General features: G+C 38.3%; 2 protein-coding genes across 2 annotated transcripts in view; one reads left to right on the plus strand and one right to left on the minus strand.

Annotated features, from left to right (window-relative positions):
• Positions 1-2,627: 2,627 nt before the first annotated feature.
• Positions 2,628-13,255, plus strand: LOC134745692 (sodium-dependent serotonin transporter-like). The gene is made up of 12 exons (XM_063679808.1): positions 2,628-2,642; positions 2,728-2,787; positions 3,066-3,309; positions 3,871-4,075; positions 5,358-5,496; positions 6,351-6,479; positions 7,312-7,540; positions 8,224-8,336; positions 8,719-8,844; positions 10,518-10,715; positions 11,231-11,359; positions 13,154-13,255. The coding sequence occupies exons 1-12, from the start codon at positions 2,628-2,630 to the stop codon at positions 13,172-13,174; spliced, it is 1,608 nt and encodes a 535-aa protein (XP_063535878.1). The 3' UTR covers positions 13,175-13,255.
• Positions 13,256-13,885: 630 nt separating this feature from the next.
• LOC134745540 (uncharacterized) overlaps positions 13,886-26,622 on the minus strand; it is a 38,810-nt gene continuing 26,073 nt past the window's right edge. The window contains exon 11 of the mRNA XM_063679599.1: positions 13,886-21,112. Within this exon, the coding sequence (XP_063535669.1) occupies positions 20,929-21,112 (184 nt within the window). The 3' untranslated portion in view covers positions 13,886-20,928. The remainder of the gene's footprint in view (positions 21,113-26,622) is intronic.

Genomic DNA, 26,622 nt, shown 5'->3' on the forward strand with positions numbered 1-26,622 from the left:
AAATTAAATTAAAAATTTTAGAGTTTAACAATTCTTTTATACTTACCATTATTCATTTGTCCAAAAAGTTCTTTGGTATTTTTGGCAACAATAAACTAATTGTTTATACTATTCCTCAATTGACTGCAAATTATTTCCTTTATAGTATAATTTCTTATATTTTGTATAGTCATAAATAAATCATGAGTGCTGTTATGTAGACATCTGTTATATTTTGATTTGTTTTTTGGATAGTTGATTACTAAAGGTAGAAGCCCACAGCTGCGCACTATGCACAAATTATATGCGGGTCCATTAAATTGTTCATATGAAGCGTTACGGAGTCTATTCCTGTCATAGATGATTTCCCACAAAATAAAGAGAGCTTATAAAATACTCCGTATACCTTTTTAGGAGTAACGTTCATTTGATAAGCAGTGAGATTAGCCGTGCGCCGCTGTGGGGTTCCGATGTTAAGGCCTGTGCACACCGGATGCATGTGCGCGTTGTAATATACATATCTTTATATTATAAGAGACGGCACACCGCTTGCGTGACGTGTGCGTGCACGGCCTCTGCATTTTAGCGCACGCGCACGTTTACTACGTACACGCAGCCGGTGTGTTCTGGCCTATACTATTTTGAGTGACAGTTTTCACACGTTTGTTGATTTGGTATCATTTAGGTAATTGAGACCCAAGTCATAAAATGTAGAAATTACCTAGGGTATGGGTTTGACTGATTTTTTTCACACGGCGGTTTTGTCGCGATACTATAAGTACTTACGTCTTTTATTTTATTTTATTTCCAATGGTAAAAAAATGGAAGTAAATATGCAGTCTATTTTTTGTATCAATCTATCGCAAGCTTGTGTAATAGGCGGTCTTCACATTGGATGCGGATACGCCGTAGTGCAAGTGGGACAGCGCGATATGCTTGTTAACTTTGCATCGCTCACACACCGGAGCAGCGGGTTCCGCATCAGTGCGCTTACCGCGATAATGGCTTTGTATTTGTAGCCGCTGCTTCTCACAAAATGTATAAAATATTTTATTTGAAACAGCTCAATGTATTGATTATAAATTTATAATGCATGTACTCGTAAACTGCAGTTTTGTATAGATAGTCATATTAGTCACTATTCAACATTAAAGTTTATTAATGAACATCAATTTGTTACCACTGCACTGGTATAGCTGGGATCTGGGATCTTGCCCACATGGCTACCGCCGCCACATATTTTAGAAATTTTATTAGTGTCAAAAATGATGTACCTACCTGGCCCAGTAGCAACAAATTGGTGGTAACAGGTAGTAATTAAGGTCAATGTGGGGAAGACCGGCTTGTAAAACTTTTGGGTGGTAAAACCCTCACAGGGCAAGAATACGTACCTACTTGTATAGGTACGTACTTCGCTCAGACACAGTCAGAAAGGAAGAGATTTGCGCCTTAGTGGAGTATGTGTACGCACGATTTAAATGCGACAAAAAAAGCTTGTAGACGGTTTTTCTCCACATTGACCTTGCACAAAATGGCAACCAATGGCCCGTTTCTTAAAAGCTTGTAACTTGTAATACAAGCGGATGTCACTTTTTGACAGCTTTTGTTAGAAAGGGCAGCTTGTATTACAAGTTACAAGCTTTTGAGAAACGGACCCCTGGCATGATAAAGTGGATCTTTAGACTGCGATACTAGCTTGCGAAAGATCATCCTTCTGTGTTTGTGAACCAAATATTGTTACATATTGTACGTAATAGACTGCCGGGCGGCAACCCACGTGTATAGCTAGAGCCATCATATTTTAATTATAAGATTGTTATTTTACATGCTGTTGTTTTATTTATATTTTCGTGTCCTTTTTAAGCTGTTTTTTACATTGCAACCAACAACATACTATGTGCCCAGGCGCCCGTTTCTCAGAAGCTTGTGCCTTTCTAACAAAAGTGACATCCGCTTGTATTATGACAAGCAGTTACAAGCTTTTGAGAAACGGGCCCCTGGTGTACAGAGGGATTACCGCGAACACCGAAATTGCAGACATCTATCTCTGTCACTCTAATTTGAGTAAAATAGAAAGATGCCCGCCATTTGCGAACTTCGGTGTTCGCGGTAGACCCTAAAGTGATGTTCTCGATTTGTAACATGTTAGAGTAACTAACTACCTGATTTACTTACCCGTTGAGGTAGACAAGAATGAAGTTTTTAGTAGCTTTATGAAAATGCATTTTAGTCTAGTGTGTAGTGGTCAAAAATCGTGAGTTCACACCTCGGTTGTGTTGTATAGAGCAGGAAAAAAAAACATTTTCGAGAAAGATAACTAAAAATTCATCAAGATCCTTATCATACACAGACACGAGGTTAAACTGTAAGTTATTTTATTTAATTAGTTAATTTATTTTAAATTGGATCTTCAGTCATGCAAATAAGGTTTATTTTGCCGTTCATTATATAAAGAGTTAAGGCGTGTTTACACTGACCGAAACAAGACAGGGTGACTAGACAAAAGTGCAGAAATCCGACCTTGACATGACAACCAATTTTGACATTTGTCTGCCAGAACTTATAATGACATTTACTTTTTGGCAAAGACATATTTATTGCTGAAATAACGAAGTGTTTTGGAAGTGTTTTTATTTATTATTTGCAACATGAGTGATAGCGGGGTAAGTCCAGGGTATTATCGGAATTTCTTAAACTATAACTGCGCGCATAAAGTATTACCAATTCATTTTATGTACAATTTGACAGAGCTCTGCTACAAAGACCGCGACAGAATCGGTGGATTCTGAATCAACGGATGTGCCCTTGGTAATTATGTACCTATATACCTATGTATTTCTAATTTTTCCATGTAGTACCAAAAAGGTCGATCTAACAACATCCAAGAATGCTAAGTACCTATAAGTGATAAGCCTCCTCCACACTCGTGCGCGAAGCCGCGAACGCGAGTGTGGAGTCTATTTCTCTAATCAGCGAAATCGACCGTAATAGCTCAGCGGTGAATGTCTTAATTTAATGTATATAGTATCTTTCGCAGACGTACTTATCTATTTGATACAAAATAATTGAATTTTAACTTCAAACAGGTGGCAGACCGTTGGACCAACAACATAAACTACCGGCAACTGGTCGTCTCGTCGTGCGTGGGCATTCTCCAGCTCTGGTGGCACCCGTACTTGTTCGATCTTCGGAAACTCCTGCCCTTCATCTTCCTGTACAACGTGTTTAGCCTCGTGATTGGCTACCCGATGTTTTATTTGGAGCTGGGGATCGGAGTGGTGACGAAGAAGGGGATTATGAGCTCTTGGGACTTATCGCCTATTGCTAGAGGTAGGTAAGGGCCGGTACAGGCGGACTGCAACCCGACTGCAACTTATATGGGAACAGAACTGCACGCCGAAGTTGCAGTTGGCGTGCACGTAAGCACGGCGTAAGTTATAATTGTATTCAGCTGAAACTGCCGAAAGTAAGAATAAGGTACAATATATAGGTACGTAATTTACCTAATTATACCTAAGAGTTCTCAATACGCAACAAAAGGAAACGTTAGTTTTGTGAGGCACATACTTAGCTTTTGATAAAGTAAAACGTTTTCTGGATGTAGCCCCGCAGTTATACATTCGTGCGAGTGACGGGACAAATAGCGAACGCAAGTGTGATAGAAATCAGTATTTTTTTCGCTACTTGCATGTGTATCAGGCCAAAACCATGGTCTCCGGTTGAAACCGTACCTACGCCATATATAGCGTGAACCTAACCCTAACCGAAACTTGGTCCCCAGGCTACGAGGCCGAGGTGAGACCCTCGCGCCTCCTGACTGATGTTTGTTGTTATTTGAGTAGGTATAGTAGAGTCGGTACGCGTATGATGACCGCCGTATCTATCACCCAGGTGTGGGGTGCTCGATGCTGCTCACATGCGCGGCAACAGCGCTAGCCATCGGCGCAGTCAGCGCGTGGTGTTTAGCGCAGCTGGTGCACTCGGCGCACTCGTTTCTGCCGTGGCTGCACTGCGCGGCGGCCGCGTTACCGGCGTGCGCGGCGCGGCATCGCTCGCTGACCGCCGGCAGTGAGACCCCGGCGCATTCCTTCTTCTTGTAAATACTTTTTATTTCTCATGCTCTGAAAGTGGGTCGTTGTTGTTCTGAAAAGTATGCAGAAAATGTTACGTTTCTGCTCTAGAGCACCATACTTTCGAGGTACGTTTTTTTTTACGATAAGCAATTAAAATTTTGGTTTTAAACGGATTTATTGTACAATTTCCATTTCAATAATTAACTCCCCATTCCATAAAAAACTATATTAGAGCTAAATTCTTAATTTAAAATACCTCAAGAAATAGTACTAAGCTACTATGTTCGTACTTTGCTGTGTTTTTTAAATGCACATTTATTTTACTTTCCTCGTATTCAAAATGAAAAGTAGAGTGTTTAACTCGGGTGAAAGGCACCATTTCAGTCTCGGACTATTGGCGCCCTCACTGCGTTCGAGCGCCAAACTAGCTCGATAAAAATAAGTACCTTTCATCCCTTGGTTAACAATCTACTATAATTGAGACAAAAAAAAATGACAGTGAGCGTCAGCGTCGAGCTTCGGAGCCGAGACGTTCGTATGGTATTTCTTTATTGACATATGACAACGAATCTCGCATATCATAAAGCAAACACAGCTAGTACAGGCGACCAAGCTGTGTGCGTAGCCAAGATGCCAATCGTTCGCTCCGTAGCGATTGATTGATAAACGTGTTTTTTTTACACCACGCGAAGTATCAAAATAATACGAGCGCTGTGTATTCTCGCCTATATCGGGGTGGTCGACCGTACTACAACTACCACAACGATTACCAAACCGTGTTATCTTGAATGAGCTGTCAGGAAGATTTTAACTTTAGTACTATTGCGATACAGTTGCTTTTTAAACGCCATTGTTGCTTTGCCACGTGCCAAAATTGGAAGCTTAGAGCCCGTCAAAAAAGGGACAATGGTTTTTGTTAAACAGATTACCATCTTAGGCGTAAAAATCATTTGAAAAGATGCAGACTATACTTGCTACTCTTGCTAGGCCAACAACCTTGCCCGGTCCCGGTAGAAAAGGCAAAGGCCCAACAAAATCGCTCGCTAGATTCGTAATAATAGTTTTAGTTAAGTATACTAGAATAAGTACTAATATTTGCATGCCTTAAATTGACAAAGCATGTGAAACTCTCTTCTGTTGTAAATACCTTTGTAACCAAGTTTTAAGCAAATAAATTTCTGATTTCGGCTTTCAAGTGTCAACTAAGTCAACAGTTATCCGTTAGAAAACAAACTTACTGCCAATGCCAAGTAAGGCTCATTTGCAATTACTTACATATTTTTTTGTATAAATAACTGTTTTCAGTAATTTCGTGTTGAAACTAAGACGTGATGGACTAAAGTGCGGTCTAGGAAACATTGTGTGGGAGCTCACCATCTACTACATCATATGCTGGATACTCATCTACTTGATCGCTGTCAAAAGAGTTTATAGCTATTCTAAGGTAAGTCGACCCTACAACATACCACATAGGTACCTCTCTAACTACACGGACACTTTACTACTTTAGCAAACCTACTATTTCTAAATAGGTAATGGGGACGTTATGTTAGTATGCATTTAGGGTTAGAGGCTGTTTTAAATGGGGCTAGTGCGCACAATAAATGATTTTTCTCAATTATTTCCAAATTGGATCGACCGATTGACTCGTACCTAATACGGTAGGGATTTCTGTAAAGGATAAATTTGTATTATACAGGAAGTCCACAGCTGGCCGGAGCTGTTACATATTGTCCGTCGTCATTAGTGATGACATTGGACAAAGCAGCGGTTACATAAAACATAATATCTATTATTTTAGCACACCAGCTCGTAAAGGCTCCTTTTATTCTTCAAAAACTGATAAGAGAGTCGCATTTTATCCACAAGAGTGGCAAAGTGATCTCCCTTTAAATATTTGAGTTTTTTCCTCATGTTGGCTGGTAGAATTGACTTTTAAGTGATGATTTTTCACTTTTTCTATTTTAGAATCTTTCGCTTGCTCGAGTATCAATATTAGCACGAAGGGTTAAGCAACAACATTGTACTCTTGAATAATTTCACGGTTTAGACACTTGTTTTAGTCACTCGCGCGACATGTTTCGGAGAGGCTAGGTCTCCTTTCTCAAGCACTAATAGTGCGAGCAGCGTTCACGACGACCGTGTATTGCTAGGCTCTTCGAAACATGTCGCGCGAGTGACTAAAACAAGTGAGTCTAAACCGTGAAATGATTTAATGTTAGTATGTCTCACAACAGTTTAAATTCGATTTTACCCTTAGAAACAAATAGATAACTATTAACTTCAATTGATTTCCAGTTGGTATTATTCAAAGATACATTGGCGTTTTTCGTGCTGATTTGCTCCGCAATTGGCTGCTTGAACCTCGAGGGGGCCGGAAACATGTTCCACTACTGCGATTGGGGAGTGCTCTTCGAAGGAACACAGGTAATTTCACTGCTAATAAGCTACGATCGTAGCGCTAGGTTAGGTCGTAGCCGACTGCATGGGTTCTCAGTGTGTAAGTAATAGCTAAAAATCTTAGGAGAGGCGTAACGACTATATTAGGTATGTGTCGTGATTAGCGCTACAGTCACACGACGGATGCATGCCTAACGGCTTTCTACGGCGGTGTTATTATAGTTATGCTCTTATCTTATTATGTACGCATTACGTTAGTCTTAGCCTAAAGACTCTTAGGCCTCGTTCGTACGAGCGCTTTTTGACGCGCGTTAAACAAGCGTTTGAATGACACAAATGGATACATGTGTATTTATTCACACGATGGCGTTGGTGCTTTTTATCAAGCGTTGTTGTATTTTCGCCTTTAAGCGTTGGCCGTTAAATCGAATTTACCGTGCGGGCGGATTTAAGCGCTTTTTTAACGCGTGTTGAAAAAACGCTCGTTTTTTTATAAATACCACGTCGGTGGCAATCAAACATACGGCCCGCCTGATGGTAAGCAGTTACCGTAGCCTATGGACGCCTGCAACACCAGAGATATTACATGCGCGTTGCCTTTAAAAACCTGTACCTATCTACACTCCCTCTTACAGTCCAGGAATGTAAGTGATGTGACATGTCATGTTTAGGTAGGTACCTTTATAATTTCATACTGTACCTATCAACCTACAACGCGAGTGTCTTACGTTTCTTCTCTGCAAAACCCACGTTATCGGCTACGAGGCTACGCAATAGCGCAACGACCGTAGCTTAGCAGCACTAAAAGCGGTCACCCGTCCAGAAATTGATCCTGGCTAACGTTGCTTACCATTTCCAGATTTGGAGAGAAGCGATAGAGTACTCCCTCATCGAAATGACAGTCGGACAGGGCACACTAGTAATGCTAGGGTCATACTGCCCTCAACAACAGCACAAGCTTTCTACAACCGTGCTACTGACGTTCCTGGCCGCTAAGGTCGGTTGTATGACCAGCGCCCTAGTATTGGGAGCTACGCATGGCGCTTTGATGAAGGATTATGAAGTTAATAGCACTCATTTGTGGAGTGGTGAGATCTTGAGAATTACTTTTGTCAAATTAAAATGTGCTAAACCATGCGAGGACCGTAAAATATAGGTATCTAATACCTACCAAAGAGTTATTTATACCTACCTATAGAAAAGATGTAATTAAAGTCTAAGAAAAGAATCATGCCTTCAATTTTGAAAGTTGAAGGTGTCGTACGGCGCCCATATAAGTAGGTAATAAGTCAGTCACTGACGTCAACTTTTGACAATTTGAGTTTTACAGCACTGCGTACGGCGTCGTACAGCGCCATCTACATCAGTTCAGCTATCAAATTCAAAGCACGAATAAAACAACCTTTTGATTCATACAAAATATTGTCAACTAACGGCTACTAAACATTTAAAATGGACAAAATGAACGCTTAGTTATATTATAGGTACCAATGATCGATAGATATATTCGTTTTACGGCCGGACGGTCCCTTTTTACGGTTCCGTAACGAAAGGGTAAAAACGGAACCCGTCCGGTGTCCGTCTGTCTGTCTGTCTGTCACCAGGCTGTATCTCATGAACCGTGATAGCTACAGCTGAAATTTCCACAGATGATGTATTTCTGTTGCCACTATACCAACAAATACTAAAAAGTACGGAACCCTCGGTGGGCGAGTCCGACTCGCACTTGTCCGGTTTTTATCATCATCATAACACTTGAATAATATTGCAGGCCCGTCAACGCCAATGATCCTGTGGGCAGACTTCGCAGCCCGTATCCCAGGCAGCCAGTTTTGGTCGGCTGTCATTTTCTTCACGCTATTCGTTCTTTCCCTCTCATTTGTGGTAAGGTTCTTTTAAATACACTTTTTGTATTACTAAGTACTTCGACGATACCTGCAATTAATTGGTGCCTAATGAAGTTATAAGGCGCGGTGAAAACATCGGTAGGTACGAATAGTTCATCACTTATGTACGTAGAGCTGTCCTGTATCTGTTTAAATCGACTTTAGAAGATATATTTTAGGACTTTATCTTTTGTTCAACTTCAGTTTTCTAAGCTAATAAATTACAGAAGACCGTGGTATGTGTAATAAATCTCGCGGGCGCGGTGCGCGGTCCCGAATCTGCACCAATCAGGAAGAAATACTGCTTACTGCACCGATACCGCGCCGCCAAGTGAGGAAGCGGGCTTAGCCTTATCTATACGCACCTTATCGTTCCACAGGCCTTGTTGGTGCAAACGATAATGTCGGCGTTCACGGGCCACTCCATCCGCAAGATCACGTGGGCTCTGCTCATCGCCATCTGCATATTGTTCTGCTTCATTGGAGTCATGACTTTGTGCACTCAGGTACCTAAATAGGAACTATTTAATTACAATTTTCAACATAATCTAAGGATTAAGTCCTAGACTAGGCTGTAGTTCGACAAAGTTGTATAATCTCGTGAATCATAGTTATTACAGATGCAGTGCATAATTATTTTCCATTTTCACGGAAACGTACGAACGTGTCTTGCTACTTCATTCAGTTTCGGTACAAAAAGTACTGAGGTTGACTGAAGTAGCATGACAAATACGAACGTTTCCGAGAAAATACGATGGAAAACATTTATGCACTACATTAACAATAGTTATTTGCTGCAAAGTGGTTATTTGGCGTGAGTGTTGAAATTGAAAGCTGAGCGAGCGGAGGAATCTTAGATTAGATTAGATTGCTGAACGTAGCGAGGCTAAATAATTTTGCAGCCGTGCGGAACACACAACTTTTAACCTCACTAAAGCGAAGATAATGCGAGATGCAAGAAAATAAAAATAAAACAATAAAAATAATCATAATTAATTTTGCCCTCTATTTAACATATCAAATTTAAGACATAAATTAATAAACAAGAGAAAAGCACACATGTTCATCGTGTTCGAAATTCAAATGACTTTTGCATGCTAGCGGATAAAATAGACTTTTGCACGCAGATTTCGCGCTATAAACTGAGGTTTTCCGAGCGAGTGAGGTGAAAAGATCTTTTGACACATGCTAAGTAGTTTGACATTGGCCAGTGACAATTTCCACAAATCATCAGATTTTTTTATCAAACTATGTCTATATGTGTAATCTATGTGTTTACCTATCATGAATGTTTGTGGTATGGATGGTATAGAAAGGATGCCAATCTCTTATGGCAGAATTGTTGCAAAAGTGACCGCTTTCAGCTTTAAATAATAGTTCCTAATCTCTCCGGTGGCGCTAGTTAGGCTCTGGGACATGAGTATAACATGAACCAACAAATAACCCGACCAAATTACGTAGGTTGTTTTTGGTAGTATTTCGGTGTATGGTGGCACCGCCTAATTACTGTTTTTTGATGGACACTTTTCATACATAGAGATTTGGCTCCTTTATATAGTCTCCATGGTTTGTGGTTTTGTAACATTCAAGCAACAACGAAAATGGGTATGGACGGTATAGAAAGGACGACAATCTCTTATGGCAGAACTATTGCAAAAGTGACCAGCTTTCAGCTGTAAATAATAGTTCCTAATCTCTCCGGTGGCGCTAGTTAGGCTCTGGGACATGAGTATAACATGAACCATATAAGGCAACAAATAACCCGACCAAATTACGTAGTTTGTTTTTGGTAGTATTTCGGTGTATGGTGGCGCCGCCTAATTACTGTTTTTTGATGGACACTTTTCATACATAGAGATTTGGCTCCTTTATATAGTCACCATGGAAAATGGGGTTGGCAACTGTCAAAGGTTTTAATAGAGGCGCCAGCATAGGTTTTACCTGACTTGTTTTGTTCTATAAGATTTGGATTAAAAAAACGGAATATGACAATAGTGTCATGGAAATGACAGGTGACCTATGCTGACGGCATCTGTAAAATACTTCGACCGGCCGGACCCCTAAACTTGCACTTGGGATTGTTTCGTTTTCATAACGTCGACAAAGTTAAATCGTGTGGCGCCCTCTGTTGTAAACAATTTCTATTTTTATCCTCATTACCAACAATTTTCTTCACCAGGGTGGCCTTTACGTGGTAACCTTCCTAATGGACTGGCCAGTGACGCGGACGCGCACAGCCATAGCGGGCATAGTGGCCGCGTCTGTGAGCTACGCGTACGGCCAGACGGTGTTCTGTGAGGACATGTTCTTCGCGGTCGGCGAGTATCCGTGCGTGTTCGTCAGGGTCTGCTGGGCTGTTGCACCATTTATACTCATGGTGAGACCCGTTTCCCTATCATGGTGTTTTGACTCGACCTAAAGTCACTTGAACCAATCGAGTAGAGCAGGACCAAGCTAACTACATAGCATTTCTAATGGCAAAGTGTGGCAGTGTCATCGTAAATTTCATATTTGTAAGAAAATATGACATTCCTTTGTGTCTGGTTCAATTCGGTGCAAAGTTTAACTTAGACGGAGTCCACGCATCGTTCGTACTTCGTACGCACAGAGAGCTTCGTTTAGGGTCAGCAACGCGTATGTGACATGTCTGCTAAGCTTTTTTTACCACCGATATAAACCTTTCTTTGATGGATTAAAAGATCGTATTGGTTTTCTGTTTATTGTAGATGTAGGTAATGAAAATTGCACGTCTTCATTGCAGTCAAAGGCGAATTATGACCATTAAATTTCTTGTTTAATAGCATAATGCCTATAGATACTAAAATTCGAGATGTGGTTATTAGAAAAGGTAAGATATATATATTTTCATTTAGTCGTGTTTACTACCGACAGGTGGCGTTTCTATCGGGTCTGGTCGAGCAAGCTCAGTACGCCGCAGCGGGCTGGTCGCTTGTCACTTTCATGTTGGCGCCAATCGCTTTTGTCTCCATCATTTATCTAATATTCAAGTTCAGAGTTAGGGTAAGCAGTATTTATAATAATAATAAAAATCTTTATTTCAGGCCAGATTGCCCATAGATTGTTAGTTATATACAGACTTATAATATTAGAGTTAGTACATCTTAACCTAGGTATTACACTATTTATACTATTTGGGGGCATTTTCTATGAAAAGGGAACTTATTGTCGATGGCGCTTTCGCCGCACAGCGTCGCGCGGCATTGTATGTGTATCGGAGCATCATTAAATCATTTTACGGTTTAGACTCACTTGTTTTAGTCACTCGCGCGACATGTTTCAAGTTTCATGAAAGGAGACCTAGGACCTAGGCTCTCCGAAACATGTCGCGCGAGTGACTAAAACAAGTGAGTCTAAACCGTAAAATGATTTCAAGAGGTGATTGTAGCAGTGTAAGAACTTTCGTAGCGAGTTTTGGAGTTTGACAGCCGAACTAGATAACTGAATGAGGGCTAACGCGTATGAATTCGCCGCTAGGGGCGCTAGTGTAGATTGTGGTCTTTTCCATAGTTCGAAATGTCAAATGTCACTTGTCACTTCAATGACTGACAGCTGTTCTTTAGTCTTTTGGACCACCATCAACAGAGGCGCCAACTGGTGAACAAAAAAAGGGGCCTTATTGTCAAACGTTACGTCAAATTTGACAAACAAAATTAACAAGTAATGTACAGTCAGCTGGGACTTCCGGTTCGAGCGCCATCTTGATAGTTAGCATCGTGATTAATTACTTTGTTTTTTGCTTATTAATATTGTTTAAAGTGTAATATCGATAGCTTATTATACAGTAAACTAATGTGGTAGTGTGCAGTGAATGGAGAATTAATTTTGAAGCGCGTTTAACCACCATCTTGGAGTCAACGGCCGGTAGTCCACGTGCTTCTTGTAAAGTCTAGCTATCGATTTACAAGAGCTAACAAATCACCGTACACTGTCTTGTACAACCGTACAATTTTTGTCGTTTGTAAACCTCTCAATACCTTGATACTGGCGAAATAGTCCCACTGGGCTGAAGCCATAATTTTAAAAGAAGAAGTACAGTCAGCTGCAGAGATAGTTAACCCCCCTGCAAACAAAATTCTTTGCAGGGGGGTCAGTGTACAAGAGCCGTATAGCGGCATCTAAGTACCAGGGATGTTGCGAATATTCGCATCCGCCTCCGCGGAACTTCCGCATTAATTTCAACATCCGCATCCGCATAAAATCGACGCGGAGCGGAGCTTAATGCGGATGCGGATGTGGAACAGGTAGGTGCAGGAACGTCTTAGCGGCGGCGTAAGTGCTAGGTAATTTCGTCATTAGCCAATAGGAATCTCGTTTCGTTTTTGTGATTCGTCGATCGAGCAGTTTAGCCTATGATGGAAAGCGACAAGAAGTAAAAAGTTTGTTTATTTGGACTTTCGTATAGTAATGCGATTGTAGGGAACCTATATATTCTTGTTCAAATACTAAAAGTTTCGTTTTTTATAATAAGAAAATACTAAAATGTAATATTTGACGTTCTTTATGTGCCTGCCTAATCCTGACATCCGCGTCCGCGGATGTCAAAAAATCGGCATCCGCAACATCCCTGCTAAGTACAATAAGTAGCAATCAAATTCGAAGCACGATTTTTGTGAGACTAATAGTAACACGAATTCTTATGCACACGTCTTATAACGTCATATATATGATAAATCAGTAGTAGGAGTGTCTTTTCAAAAGTTATTTTTTTGTATGGTTTTCATAGAGTAGGTAACACCCCCTTTGAAAAGCCGTTCCTCATTTAAGGTTTTTTCATAGGCACGTTTTGCTTTACAGAACATCGTTAGCGAGAAATGAAATGAAGATGACGCGACTTGAAGCATTTGGTGGAATTACATTGTCTGTTGCTTTAAATGTTAACATACCTAATTGGTATTTTATAATATATAATAAAGCTGACTGACCTATATTTAAAATCTAGACTGATTATAAAAAGTAAATTTATATTTTTTTATTAACTATTAACTGTATCCCGATTCCCGCATAAGGTTGTATATATCGCATACCGTTGCCATAGACAATTCAAAAAAGCGTATCGTATTCTGAACTACGCGACGAGCACTGGCTAATGAGGGATTTTTGTCTCCCCCGGGCACAGATGGGAATGTCATAGGTGTTTTCATATAAATCATTCCCATTTGTCCTCGCTCATGCTCATGATGATGTGCGCTGTTTAGGAACGTTGAAGATAACTTTTAGTAGGTTTATATTAGCAAATGCTAGTCGCCCACTGACTATCAGTCCGCCGGACGATATAGGCCTGTCAGTTAGAACAAAAATTTGACAGCTCCGAACAACGGACAAGCCGATATCGTCCGGCGGACTGATAGTCTGTGGGCCCCTTAACAGTTTGGCATAGTTTCATATTTGCAGAGTAAGCAACTTAAGACCTCACTATATACAGGGTAAAAGAAAAATTGTTCAGTATTCTAAGCTACAAGTAGTATAGTAGTATTCGGAGCTATAGTGTAGTCAAAGAAAACTGGTCAGCAAATAAAAATGCCTGGATAGAATGACACCATATTTTATTCACAAAATTTTCATAACACCAATTTGTTACCAAAATAAGGATTATTTTATAATTAGTCATACACACGTATCACGTAACAACTTAGGAAGCTGGTCATAATAGACAATGCCCCGTATACGTTACCGATTTCAAATCGGACATTTATCTATTATCACCAACAGGAGTATTTTCACACAATAACTAATAATGGCTAACAAAATGTAAAACGTTTCTAGCTCATTGGGAAAAAACACTCCTTGTAATAAATACAGCCATTGGATCTTATTACTAAAAATTAAACGTAACTTAAATGATAAACCTCTCATATAAAAATAAGGATAATTATTATTAGACATACTACATACATCGTTAGAACCTAAGTAGATAGACCGCCAATGTGTTCGTTTATAGTTCTGGTTTATCATTGTAAGCTTTAGACTATTGCACTTTTCTTGCTATTTAATATTTATTTTAGATGAGGCTAAAAGTCAAAAGTTCATCGCAGAAGGCGCCTCCGAGCAGTAAGTCCAACCACACAAGATAAAACAACCGTCAACTTTTTTGAGTCATCCCACACAATCAAAGGCGGAAGTTTCCAGCGGTTGGTGTAAAGTCGCCAACAGATATATTGGAGCGGCCAAGGTGTTCACAAATACCTGAACAAAGCCTCTATTATTAAGACTTTAAAGTGCATGTTCAGATATTTTTGGGTACCTTGGCCGCTCCCATATATACCTGACGGCGACTGTTTGCTAAGGCATCGGTCTCCGGTTGACGCCGTAAGCTGCGTGCAGCTTCATTCTATTTTTTTTACTGCGGTGTGATTCCTTGTAGTCTGTCAAGCTATTTCCGCCAGTAGAAAAAACGGTAAATTTAAAAAATATAGGCGCGATGGGGAATCGTCCCATAGAAAATTTGAATTTTTGCCTTTTGGTACTGACAAACTTGTTTGACCGGCTATACGTAGCATACCACTTCAACTAGAGACCAAGACCTGAACCGCTAGAGAAACTGGACCTCCGTGGAATCCTTACCTAATCCAGGAGAGCCCTCAGTAATGAGCAATTGCCAGTTCTTAAACCACGTTAAAGACACTTATTTCGTTATACCTACTAAGAACGGCGTAGCTACTATATAGTTCGTTTTTTTAGCATTAGAAACTAAAGAAGGTAAGCGATCTTGACGTGTCTTTTTATTAAAAATCACTTTTAAAAGATAAGACAGCAAATATGTTACAATTTTATTATAAATCATATACGATCTTTTACATTCTTTTGCTTTCTTCAATAAAAAGTTATTAAGATTGTTTACCTTTTTTCTAATCTGACCCTGTTTACCTTTCTGATCTTGTTTACCTTTTTTTTGAAATTGGTGGTGGTAGATACGGAGACAACACAAAACCGTACATTGTGGCGTAAACGTACAAGGGCTGACCCCAAATGATATGGGACATATACAGCCAGGAAGAAGAAGAGAAGAGACCTTTTTCCTAATGCTAAAAAAACGAACTATAGTATAATATACTTAGCAACAATTACCAATTTTTTCGAGAATACCATTTTGTCTTATTTTCAAGCAGGTTTTGATTTCTGAGTGTTTCTGTCTGTGTTATGGTGTAGAGGTGGTGTTTTCTTAATAAGATATTAAAGAGTTTTTTAGGACGCGGTACATTATTTGTTTATACGAAATCACCATAATTTGCAACATTTCATGGATACCACGCGAGCACCCAAAACAAAATGGTATTATTTGGAAAAGCTCAAAGTAAAATAATAATCAAAAAAGTGTCGAAAGTTTTCTACTGTAGACTAGACATCATTGTCAACATAAATAAAATTGTTCTCTGCGACTGATACAAACGAAGCATTGGTATTTCAAACTAATTATTTTTTTCTTTGTGCTATCGTAGAACAACATTTTATACAATCTGTATATATGTATAGTTTAACCTCTGTTTGATATTTTTGACGTATTATGATAAATATTTTAAAAAGAGCTCTAAAAAGCGTAAAACACATTAAAATACTGTTGAAACAATTTTCTCTGACCTGTACTATCTGCTTAGAAAGTGTCAGTAGGGAAGCTGCACACTACTTAAATTATTTAATATTAAATAAGTTCGATAACCTCACAACTAGTTTGATCAGATTAAAACTATGATCCAGGAACATATACTAAGGATTAAACTCTCAACTATTACGGGATGAAACTTGACTAGGAACAATTTAACTCTGATTTCAACAACAAAATGTCCTTAAACATTAATTTATGAATATTCCCAGTATTATTATAAAAGCATAACATTAACAAAATCTGATTTCTAAGGCCCTACTTGACTTTGCAGTAAGAATGCGGCGCAGAATCAGTGTTGCTATTTGAGGGGGGATTACCAGACGGTGTCCACGGTTCGCAAATTGCGGGCATCTTACTCTGTCACTCTAAATACGCCATAATTCGAGTAAAATATGAAGATTCCCGCAATTTGCGAACGTCGGTGTTCGTGGTAGACCCTCTGAATGCCAATCAGAAAGAAATACCGCGTACTTCACTTATTCCACCACCGCCAAGTCAGGATAGGGCCTTTATTGTGGCAGTGATATTTAACAGGTTGGCATTTCAGATTTGAATATGTATTTAATCGCGTTATTTCCATATTTTAACTATAGTTGTGACCTTCTTTAAACTAAACTCTACAGGGCAACATTAGCTTAAAGTCATGTTTTTTTAAAAGATTAGTCACTAATATAGTATAAGATAAAACAGCATTAACATGTGAAACTTTATGACATTGGACTTATGGTATAAATTCACCTGGCCTGAGAAACAGTTTCTAAAATGCAAATGTGAGTAAAATGCAGGTAAAAGCATTGAACTAATATCTACGTATAGAACCAGAGAACCAGAATTTTGCGCCATGAGTTGTAGTTTTGACCACAAACCATAGAAGCGGAGCGTGAATCTCGCGACCTACCTATAAACGCGTAAGCGCCATGAATTTTTTTACGGCTCTTGCGACGTTTCGTTCGCGTGGTACAGGTTGAGATTGCGACAATTTCATTGTTTGGTATAGCTTCTCTATGTATAGTAATAATAACTCAATGGGTAAAACACATTGCATTGCTTATATTGTGTGACAGTCCAGTTCATCCCGTACATCAACATTAAAAGGAATTTGCAGTGATACTCAGAATTAGATAAAAGTAAATCGACGTTTGCGGGAGTCGGTTGAACTACCTACTTTTAAATTATCTTTGTACGATAAAATGCAAAGTATATGATTTTATCAATCAGCTGTTTGCTCTATCCAATTCTGAGTACCACTTTTACCTGGGATAATTAATGAAGTAGCGTAAACAACTAAACTCACGAGTTAGACGTAAATACTAAATATCAGTTACATTGAGAACGTTAATTATCAGGAGCGAATCGGCTTAGAAAATAAGGCCTAGGATGTTAGTTCTTGCCCATAGTGAAGTCAGGAAAACCTGTACACACACCTGCGATAATATGTTACTCTTCGAAGGCCGCAAAAATATATGACACGCTCTTATCGCTGTAGAAATAAGATCGTGTCAGATATTTTTGCGGCCTTCGTTGTATAACATATTATTGCCGGTGAATGACCCTAGTTGCCATTTATAATTTAATAGGCGCCTTTTTTTAAAAGCGACTGATAGTTATGTCTTTGCTTCACTTTTAACACATCAGCCAGGTTTCCAGGCCTTAATATTCTAGGCAAACTGGTATTTATAACAGTCGAAGTCCTAGGTGCTACGTCACAGCCAAACAGCAGAAGGATTTTTCAAGTTATAAATGCCAGAGCAAGCTAAATAGAAAATTAAATCTACGGGTTTTTTTTTTACTGATAAAGTTCTTGGGTATTGCGTATTGCAGCCGATGTCAATATGAGATAATTGGTATTTAAATAATATGGTACTCTGTACCTTCATATTTTCATTTTCATAACAATTGACAACTTATATGTTACAAGGAAATTCACACACTAGACGTAATCGGACGCAGTGAGCGGAGCATTATCAAGTACATCAGTTAGTTATTAAAACACATTGAGGAATATGCGCGCGGAAAGACTGGCATGTCGATTCGTTCAATCGCGGCAGATTGCGGGGAGTGTGTGAAACACTAAGTAGATTTAGTACTGTGATGGAGTTACGTTTTACTGTATAGCGCGATATAAAAAAGTAGAAATAAAATAAAATGGAACAAAAACTTCCATATTAAATTGTTGCCATGTAGCATTTCACTTCAAAAATGTGAGTTACGTAGGAAGTGGGGCCTTCAATAATTTTCTCGAATTTCCTTTCGGACTATACAAGGTTTTTAAGAGTAGTGACAGATTATGTTGTCAATTGTCTATATTTGGCAATAAATTAAGATATAAAAACCAGCGTCAAACGTCAAGTTTCACATTTATAAATAAAGTATATATTATTAATGTTCAGTTTAATCTTCGTCTATATTTACATCGGACACAATGCACAATCACTTAAAAAATATATCCCAATAAATATGCAACACAGACAGACACTTAACTAAAAGGCAGCAATTGTTATAATAAAAACTTACGGGCTAAAACGTGTGCTTTTTACATAAATAAACTGACATTCGGGACTCTCCGCTCAGTCTTACGCATAGAAACTCATGCCAACCTTACACACTGAGCTATTACAGCCGCCTATAGGATTTGCCTACAGTCAGGTGCAAAAATATCTATGCTGCAAACATTATTAAAATTATATTTGTAGTATAAAGACCGAATTTTCAGTGCAAGTCAGCCATTCGTAACAAAACGTCATCTCATAAGCTATTACGACAGTGCAGAATATAAATTTGAATCTGGTAGCAACATAGATAATGTTGCAGTGACTGTAAAAACTGGTGTCTATGAAGACAGCTGCTATAACAACTGGCACACAGACATAAACCAATAGCACCAGGCTCCACTGCATCCAAATAAATAAACAAGTCAAGGCAAATGAACAAGACAGTATCGTGGAAGATAATGTGGGAAGAGAAACTGCCAACGAATACCTATTTCGTATGGCAGAATGGTGATAAATTCGTATGTTCTAATCCTAGAGAACTTGCAACTACTGAGTGACGACGACACATAAAAGTTGCTCTAGTCCATGAAAACTGTAAAGGAATTTGAGCTATGTCAGAAAGGAATAAACGTCAAATTAATATGGCAATTTTCTAGGACTAAAGGCAATTTTTATTATGAATCGACACATGTGTAAGCCGTTACGTGGATTGTGGACTGCGCGGTAAAACTAAGTTCCACCCGCGTTGGTGTTAAGTAGGTGCCATTAAACTTCGTTACCTATTACGAGTTACAATTATTGCCAGTATCACTAAGTATTATGACCTACCCATGATCCAAATTAAACAAAAAACAAGTATTATTATAAAAAAAAAAGCTTAGCGTGTTAGCCGTAAATAACCTCTTTCAGAAACCATAGAAATTTAAACCTATTTCGTTTTCATTAATATATAATATTAAATTGACTAATTTTTAAGACTAAATATTTTTCAACTTTTGGACACTGAACCGAAGTATTTAATTAAAGATAATTAATTATACATATATATTTTATTAACTCTAAGGGTGTTTGCATTTTCATTACTAGAACGATTTAGAAAAGCTCTATTTCATTTGCAATTTCAAACACTTTTTTTATTATATTTTTTGGTCATTTTCATACTAAGAAAATATTGTATTTCAAATAATAAGGCATTGATGTATTGCCTATATTACTAGAGAAGAGAAATTTCGCTCACATCAATATACATTTTTTTTCCCAAACAACAACAACGAATGTGAGATCAAAAAAGTTTAATATCAGCAAAATGCTACTAATAATTTAATGATCTTCGACAATAGATATAATATGATCATGTAATGATACGCGAATATTATTGTAATGTGTCAAAAAAAGTAATATAAACCTCAATTTGAATTCGAATAATATTAAAAACAGGCATCCTTTTCATACAACATACCAACGGCGTGATAATATATCTGTTTATTTATATGTAACACTTATATCGTTATAACAATTTTATACAATAAAGTGACTACAGCTAAACATTTAGTCATCGATCTCAGGCATCCCATATCACATGCAAGAGCACACCTCCTCCGGCACTCCGTGCCGAACAACAAACTCTACAACCCATATCAACCACAAAGAGGACGAACGTCTGCAATTCACGCTACATAATTCTACCATTCACATACCAGTCTTCCTTTTTACAATACATCATTGTAATTTCTCAAATGCGCTCTGGTAATCGTCAGGATGAGATATGTTTGTACTCGACAGTACCTTGACATATTCCAATGGAAGAGTATTAGGAAGATTATTCTACCATTACATAAGATGAACAATATAGAAATATGTATCATGAATTATGTTTTTTACATATATTTTTTTAATTTTTCAAATTATAACACCACAATTCCATATTGTCCAGGAGAGAACGCGGGTCCTATAGTTACTTAATACGTACATAATCAATATATACAATCGTTTCGCAGATTCATTTAGTTACCAAAATAAATTAATTAGGTCGAACGCATCATTAAGAGTTTCATCAATTTATAGTCATAGCTAAGAATCGGCTTCCATTTCGAGCGGCAAACAAATATCATTTTGTACTTTATTCTAAAAAGTATCCGAATTTTACACATAAAGTAATCCTACGCCTCAAATAAAAGAGCCTAATGTACAAAATATTACACATACAAAACTAAGTCCGGCGGTTAGCACCGCCCACCGACACAAACTAACACAAGACTATTTCCATTAAAAAACCAAAACGTGCAGTGTGCTAACCGCCGGCCACTCTTTACATAGCCCTCGGGGGCGGCTCGTAAACATAAAAATTATACTTACATTACGTACACGAGACAACTTCGTTGCACCGTAGCGAGCGTTCGACAGGCACGATTCGAGTCTTTCACAGTATTTACAACACTTATAACAAATCACTGTCCGGGCAGTAGAGTGCGGGCGCCTCACTCGGGCTTGGCTGGCGCGCGGTGCGGGTGCGGATGTGGGTGCGGATGCGGGTGCGGATGCGGATGCGGATGCGGGGGCAGCGTGTCATGGCGCCGGTACATGAGCAGGTACGGCATGCGCGGCGGCTTCGGCTTCAGCACCTGCACGTCCGACACCGGCGTCACTGTCGAGTCGTCGTATCTGGAAACCACGTGTTGCTTCAATACACACTTTCGACAAGATTACCGATGCTGAACATTACATTACATTACTGCAGGCGCCGGCAAGCCCTTTTCACGGCCAGGCATGTATAGTGCTTTTCTCAAACATATGCAATGAAATAAAGAAATACACCACTCAAAAAAAAAAAACAAATTTCTCCTTCGACGGCAACAAGTTATTAATTGCTAATTCTGCCTCCGCCCCCAATAGCACAATCGGATTAAGTCTCACCTCGAAATCCTTCCAAATATATGAAATTGGATATGTATGTTAATTAAAGGTCTCTTTTTCATGTCCACACTATTTGACATTTGGGGACCTCGAGGAATCGCAGCCATCTTGGAAAATGTATACCATAATGGAGAAATTTGCGTTTTTCTCTAAATATACGTTCTCTATGAAAATATGGTGTAAGGCAACATTAAAGCTTATTAAATTCTACACAAAAAAGTCCTAGATAACTTTGCGGAAAAAATACATCTTGTTATAGAAAATAATAGCTGAATGCAGATTTAGCGCTTATACACTTTCAGGGGATATTCTCTTAATATGAAACTTGGAGGAATATGAATTCCACTTTTGTCTATACATTTGTACACGTTTTACTAGGCCAGGAAATAAATACCCAAAAAAGGTATAGAGGGAAATGCTTAGAACACAATTTTTGACTTCGTAGCTTTGTTTGGACTAGTTAGGAGGTAAACATATTAAAAGTCCCCGGCCGTAACCCTGGTGCTGGGGGGGAGAGGGAGGTTTAAAGGTTCCATTTTTCGGTTTTTCGATCATATCTCGGAAACTATGCGTCTGAGCGACTTGGCCACTTATACAAAATGAAAAGAGATTTAATTTGTTACAAGTCTTATTCAGTCAAGTTTTTCGATATCTTGTATAGTTTTTGAGATATCCGCTCTTGAAGGTTTATTTATGGCTCTCGTTTTTATCTTGATTATCTACCTAGTCGGCTCATAAGTTCTGTCATATACATAGTATCAAATAAAATGAAAAGTTTAAGTTTATTCCGTATAATTTGTACAGCGTTTGAAAGCTTATAAACTAGAGAATCTAAATGTATAACATTTATTCAAAATGACCGCCATAACTATCTACACAGGCTTGAAGTCTTCGTAGCCAGTCGTCAATGGATTCACGCACCACTTTCATGTCGATATTTGCCACTGCCGTAGCAAGAGATTTTTTCAGCGAGTCTAGATTTGCATGAGGTTTTGAGCACACCTTTTCCTCTAAATACTGCCATATTTTATAGTCTAAAGGATTAAGATCTGGGCTAGAGGAGGGCCAATCTTCATGCCGTATAAAGTCGATTTTATTGGAGGCGAGCCAGGCTTGTGTAGACTTTGCCTTATGGGCTGGAGCAGAATCCTGCTGGAAAACCCAATGCTGGTTTAGAAACATCGAATGGGATAGTGGTTTCACAATATTAGTCAACACCGTGTCTTGGTACACTTTGGCACTAGTTTTTACTCCTTTCTCACAAAAATGCATACTAGTGACGCCCGCATAAGAAACTCCCAGCCAAACCATCACAGATGAAGGGTGATGACCTCTTTGAATACGGGGAATGCTATTAGACGCTTCTTTACTATTGCGAGCGTACACTCTATCATTTTGTTTATTACAGTTTTCTTCTATGTCAAAAATTTTCTCGTCCGAAAACAGTATACATCGGTGCTTATTTTTAGCGTACTTCTTCAATAAAGCTTTAGATCTTTTAAGCCTTAAAGCTTTAAGCCGACCATTGAGAAGATGGCCAGTTTTTCGTTTATAAGCACGAAGTCTCAGGTCTTGATTAAGCACTCTTTTCACCGTGTTTTTGCTCAAACCCATCTGGAGGGCCATAACTTTTTGTTTCCTAGCGGGATTTCTGGCAATGCGTGCCCTAATTGCTTGTACAACCGCTGGAGTCCTAGCTGTACGCGGACGACCGCTTCTTTTCTTGTCATTTAAACTAGAGACCTCACTGTATCTTTCTATGGTACGATACACAAATCTTAGAGAGAATTTTAAATTTTCAAGTAGCTTAAAAATTTTAGTCGGCGAGTGACCACAACGATATAGTGCAATTATTGCGGTACGGCTATCTTTAAGCGTCCACTCCATGTTGAAGAAAACAGAAAATTGCAAAATTATACTACTCAAATATTTAATGAAGATTCGAAATTCAAATGCAGAACGGTTTTTGTTTTAGGAGTTCCAAATTTAAATTTTAAAGGCCAGTGACAGAACTTATGAGCCGACTAGGTACATTAGTGAAGCTGCTAGGCCGGGTTTGGGATCGTTTTCGTATAAATCGGGGGTGCTGAATTCATTTATGGTATCAACATTGACACCATTCCTAAGTAAAAACAAAATTTTAAAAAAATATTTTTTATAAAACTCCTCTTTACGCTTAAACCGCTGAACCGATCTCGTTGAAATTTAGTATAGAGATGGTTTGAGTCCCGGGACAGTACATAGGATAGTTTTTATAACCAAAATCATCTTTTAAGGGTGTGAAAAGTGGGGTGGAAATTTGTATGGGGAATCAATAACCGCAGAACCTATTTAAATAATATTTGGGATGGTCTACATGTTTGATTTAGTTGATAATGATACCAGACATGACTTCAAACCTAAATTTAAACAGTACTAACCTCAGGAATTCAACTTCGGCGAAGAAGCTGAATTCCCCTCACACCAAATTTCACACCTTCAAAGTATGATTTTTGAGATAAAAACTATATTATATCCTGTCTCGGGACTTAAAACACCTATTTACCAAATTTCAACTAAATCGGTTCAGCGGTTTAAGCGTAAAGAGGAGTTAAAAAAAAAGTTATTTGTTTAAAGTTTATATGTTTTTACTTCGAAAAGGTGTCAATGTTGATACCATAAATGAATTTAGCACCCCCGATTTATACGAAAACGTTACCAAACCCGGCCTAGCAGCTTTACTGATGTAGATAATCAAGATAAAAATGAGAGCCCTAAATAAACCTTCAAGAGCGGATATCTCAAAAACTATACAAAATATCGGAAAACTTGACTGAATAAAACTTGTAACAAATTAAATCTCTTTTCATTTTGTATAAGTGGCCAAGTCGCTCAGACGCATAGTTTCCGAGATATAATCGAAGAACCGAAAAATGGAACCTTCAAACCCCCTCTCCCCCCAGCACCAGGGTTACGGCCGGGGACTTTTGATATGTTCATCTCCTAACTAGTCCAAACAAAGCTACGAAGTTAAAAATTGTGTTCCTAGCATTTCCCTCTATACCTTCTTATTGCTTGGCCTATACTCCAATATCAACATTTTACTCGACTGCGACTTAAACAGAAAGTAGGGTTATGGGTTTAAATACTGAAAATCAGTACACCCTGTAGCTCAGGATACTGGACGGATTTTTTTTAAATGACATATCGGTAGATTCCTCTTGCCCTTCACAACCTGTTTACACCTGTTTTATTAAAGAAAAATTAATGCAGCCCGCCTTGAGAGGACGCCGAATAGTAAATCATATTTTTACTTCTAGCGCCTAAACTAAGGAGTGGATTTCAATAAAATAGACATCAGTAGATTCATAATTGGTACACGAGTGCTATGCAATACAAATTTACTAAAATAAATGGAGGAAAAATGTGTAAAACTTAAAAATGTGACTACAAAAACAGATTTTAGGTCTTAAATGGGGTTTAAACAAGTGACAGTAATGAAATTTGACACCTACAATTTCAGGGATCCCTGTTTGCGTGTCATAAAATTGGAGCTTCGGGGACCACGGGGATCAAACGCCATCTTGAAAAGTATGTCTTTTTTGGTTTTTCTGTTTTTCTTGGAATATCTGGGTTTAATGTGAATACTGTGTATAGCGAAACAAAAGCTTATTAGGTTCTACACAAAAAAGGTATAAAACACCATGTACCTAAAACGGAGCTTTCTTTTAGAAATATGGCTCAGAAGTCAAAAGGTTATACTTAATCATCTTCTACTAAAATTTTATTTTAAGACGGGTCAGAAAAAAATACTCGTATAATTTTTTTACCAATTTTTGGAACACAAAAACATTATCTACCGAACCACGAAAAAAAAAATGTGTGGAAACTTGTAAGCTTCCCTTGTAACATGTAAGCCCTATTTCTAGAAAAAGGCTTCGTTTTTGGGACATGGTGTTGTATAATTTTTTAGTGTGGAATTTAATAATCTTTCTTTTCGCCATACACAGTATTCACATTAAACCCAGATGTTCCGAGAAAAAAAGAAAACCAAAACAGACTTATACTTTTCAAGATGGCGTTTGATCCCCGTGGTCCCCGAAGCTCCAATTTTTGACACGCAAACAGGGATCCCTGAAATTGTAGGTGCCAAATTTCATTACTGTCACTATTGTTTAAACTCCATTAAAGACCTAAAACCTGTTTTTGTAGTCACATTTTTAAGTTTTACACATTTTTGCTCCATTTATTTTACTAAATTTGTATTGCATAGCACTCGTGTACCAATTATGGATCTACTGATGTCTATTTTATTGAAATCCACTCCTTAGCTTAGGCGCTAGAAGTAAAAATATGATTTACTATTCGGCGTCCTCTCAAGGCGGCTGTATCAATTTTTCTTTAATAAAACAGGTGTAAACAGGTTGTGAAGGGCAAGAGGAATCAACCGACATGTCATTATAAAAAATCCGTCCAGTATCCTGAGCTACAGGGTGTACTGATTTTCAGTATTTAAACCCATAACCCTACTTTCTGTAAGCAGAAGTCGCAGTCGAGTAAAATGTTGATATTGGAGTAGAACGTGTACAAATGTATAGACAAAAGTGGAATTCATATTCCTCCAAGTTTCATATTAAGAGAATATCCCCTGAAAGGGTATAAGCGCTAAATCTGGATTCAGCTATTATTTTCTATAACAAGATGTATTTTTCCGCAAAGTTATCTAAGCCTTTTTTGTGTAGAATTTAATAAGCTTTAATGTTGCCTTACACCATATTTTCATAGAGAACGTATTTTTAGAGTAAAACGCAAATTTCTCCAGGATGGTACACATTTTCCAAGATGGCTGCGGTTCCTCGAGGTTCCCAAATGTCAAATAGTGTGGACATGAAAATGAGACCTTTAATTAACATACATACCAAATTTCATATCTTTGGAAGGATTTCGAGGTGAGACTTAATCCGATTGTGCTACAATTGCGACGGAGTACAATTAATTTCTTCGTCGCTATTATCATCGGAACTCACATTGAAATTTTATTTACAAATATCAATCACAAATATAAAATCCAGCTACTCGACAAAAGTTTTGAAATTTTCCCTCCAATCCCTACATGTTTTTTTTTACGGAAGTCGTGCGTATTTCGCGTGTGTAGTGTTCGAATATACCTTATTAGGGTTATTATACACAACCTGATATAGTTGGTCAAACCACATTGTCAGTAAATAAGAACAAAAAAAAAATACTATACTCATCCTTTTCTTTTGGGTGCTAGTACT

The sequence above is a fragment of the Cydia strobilella genome, chromosome 11, assembly GCF_947568885.1.
Source record: "Cydia strobilella chromosome 11, ilCydStro3.1, whole genome shotgun sequence".
Classification (NCBI taxonomy): domain Eukaryota; kingdom Metazoa; phylum Arthropoda; class Insecta; order Lepidoptera; family Tortricidae; genus Cydia; species Cydia strobilella.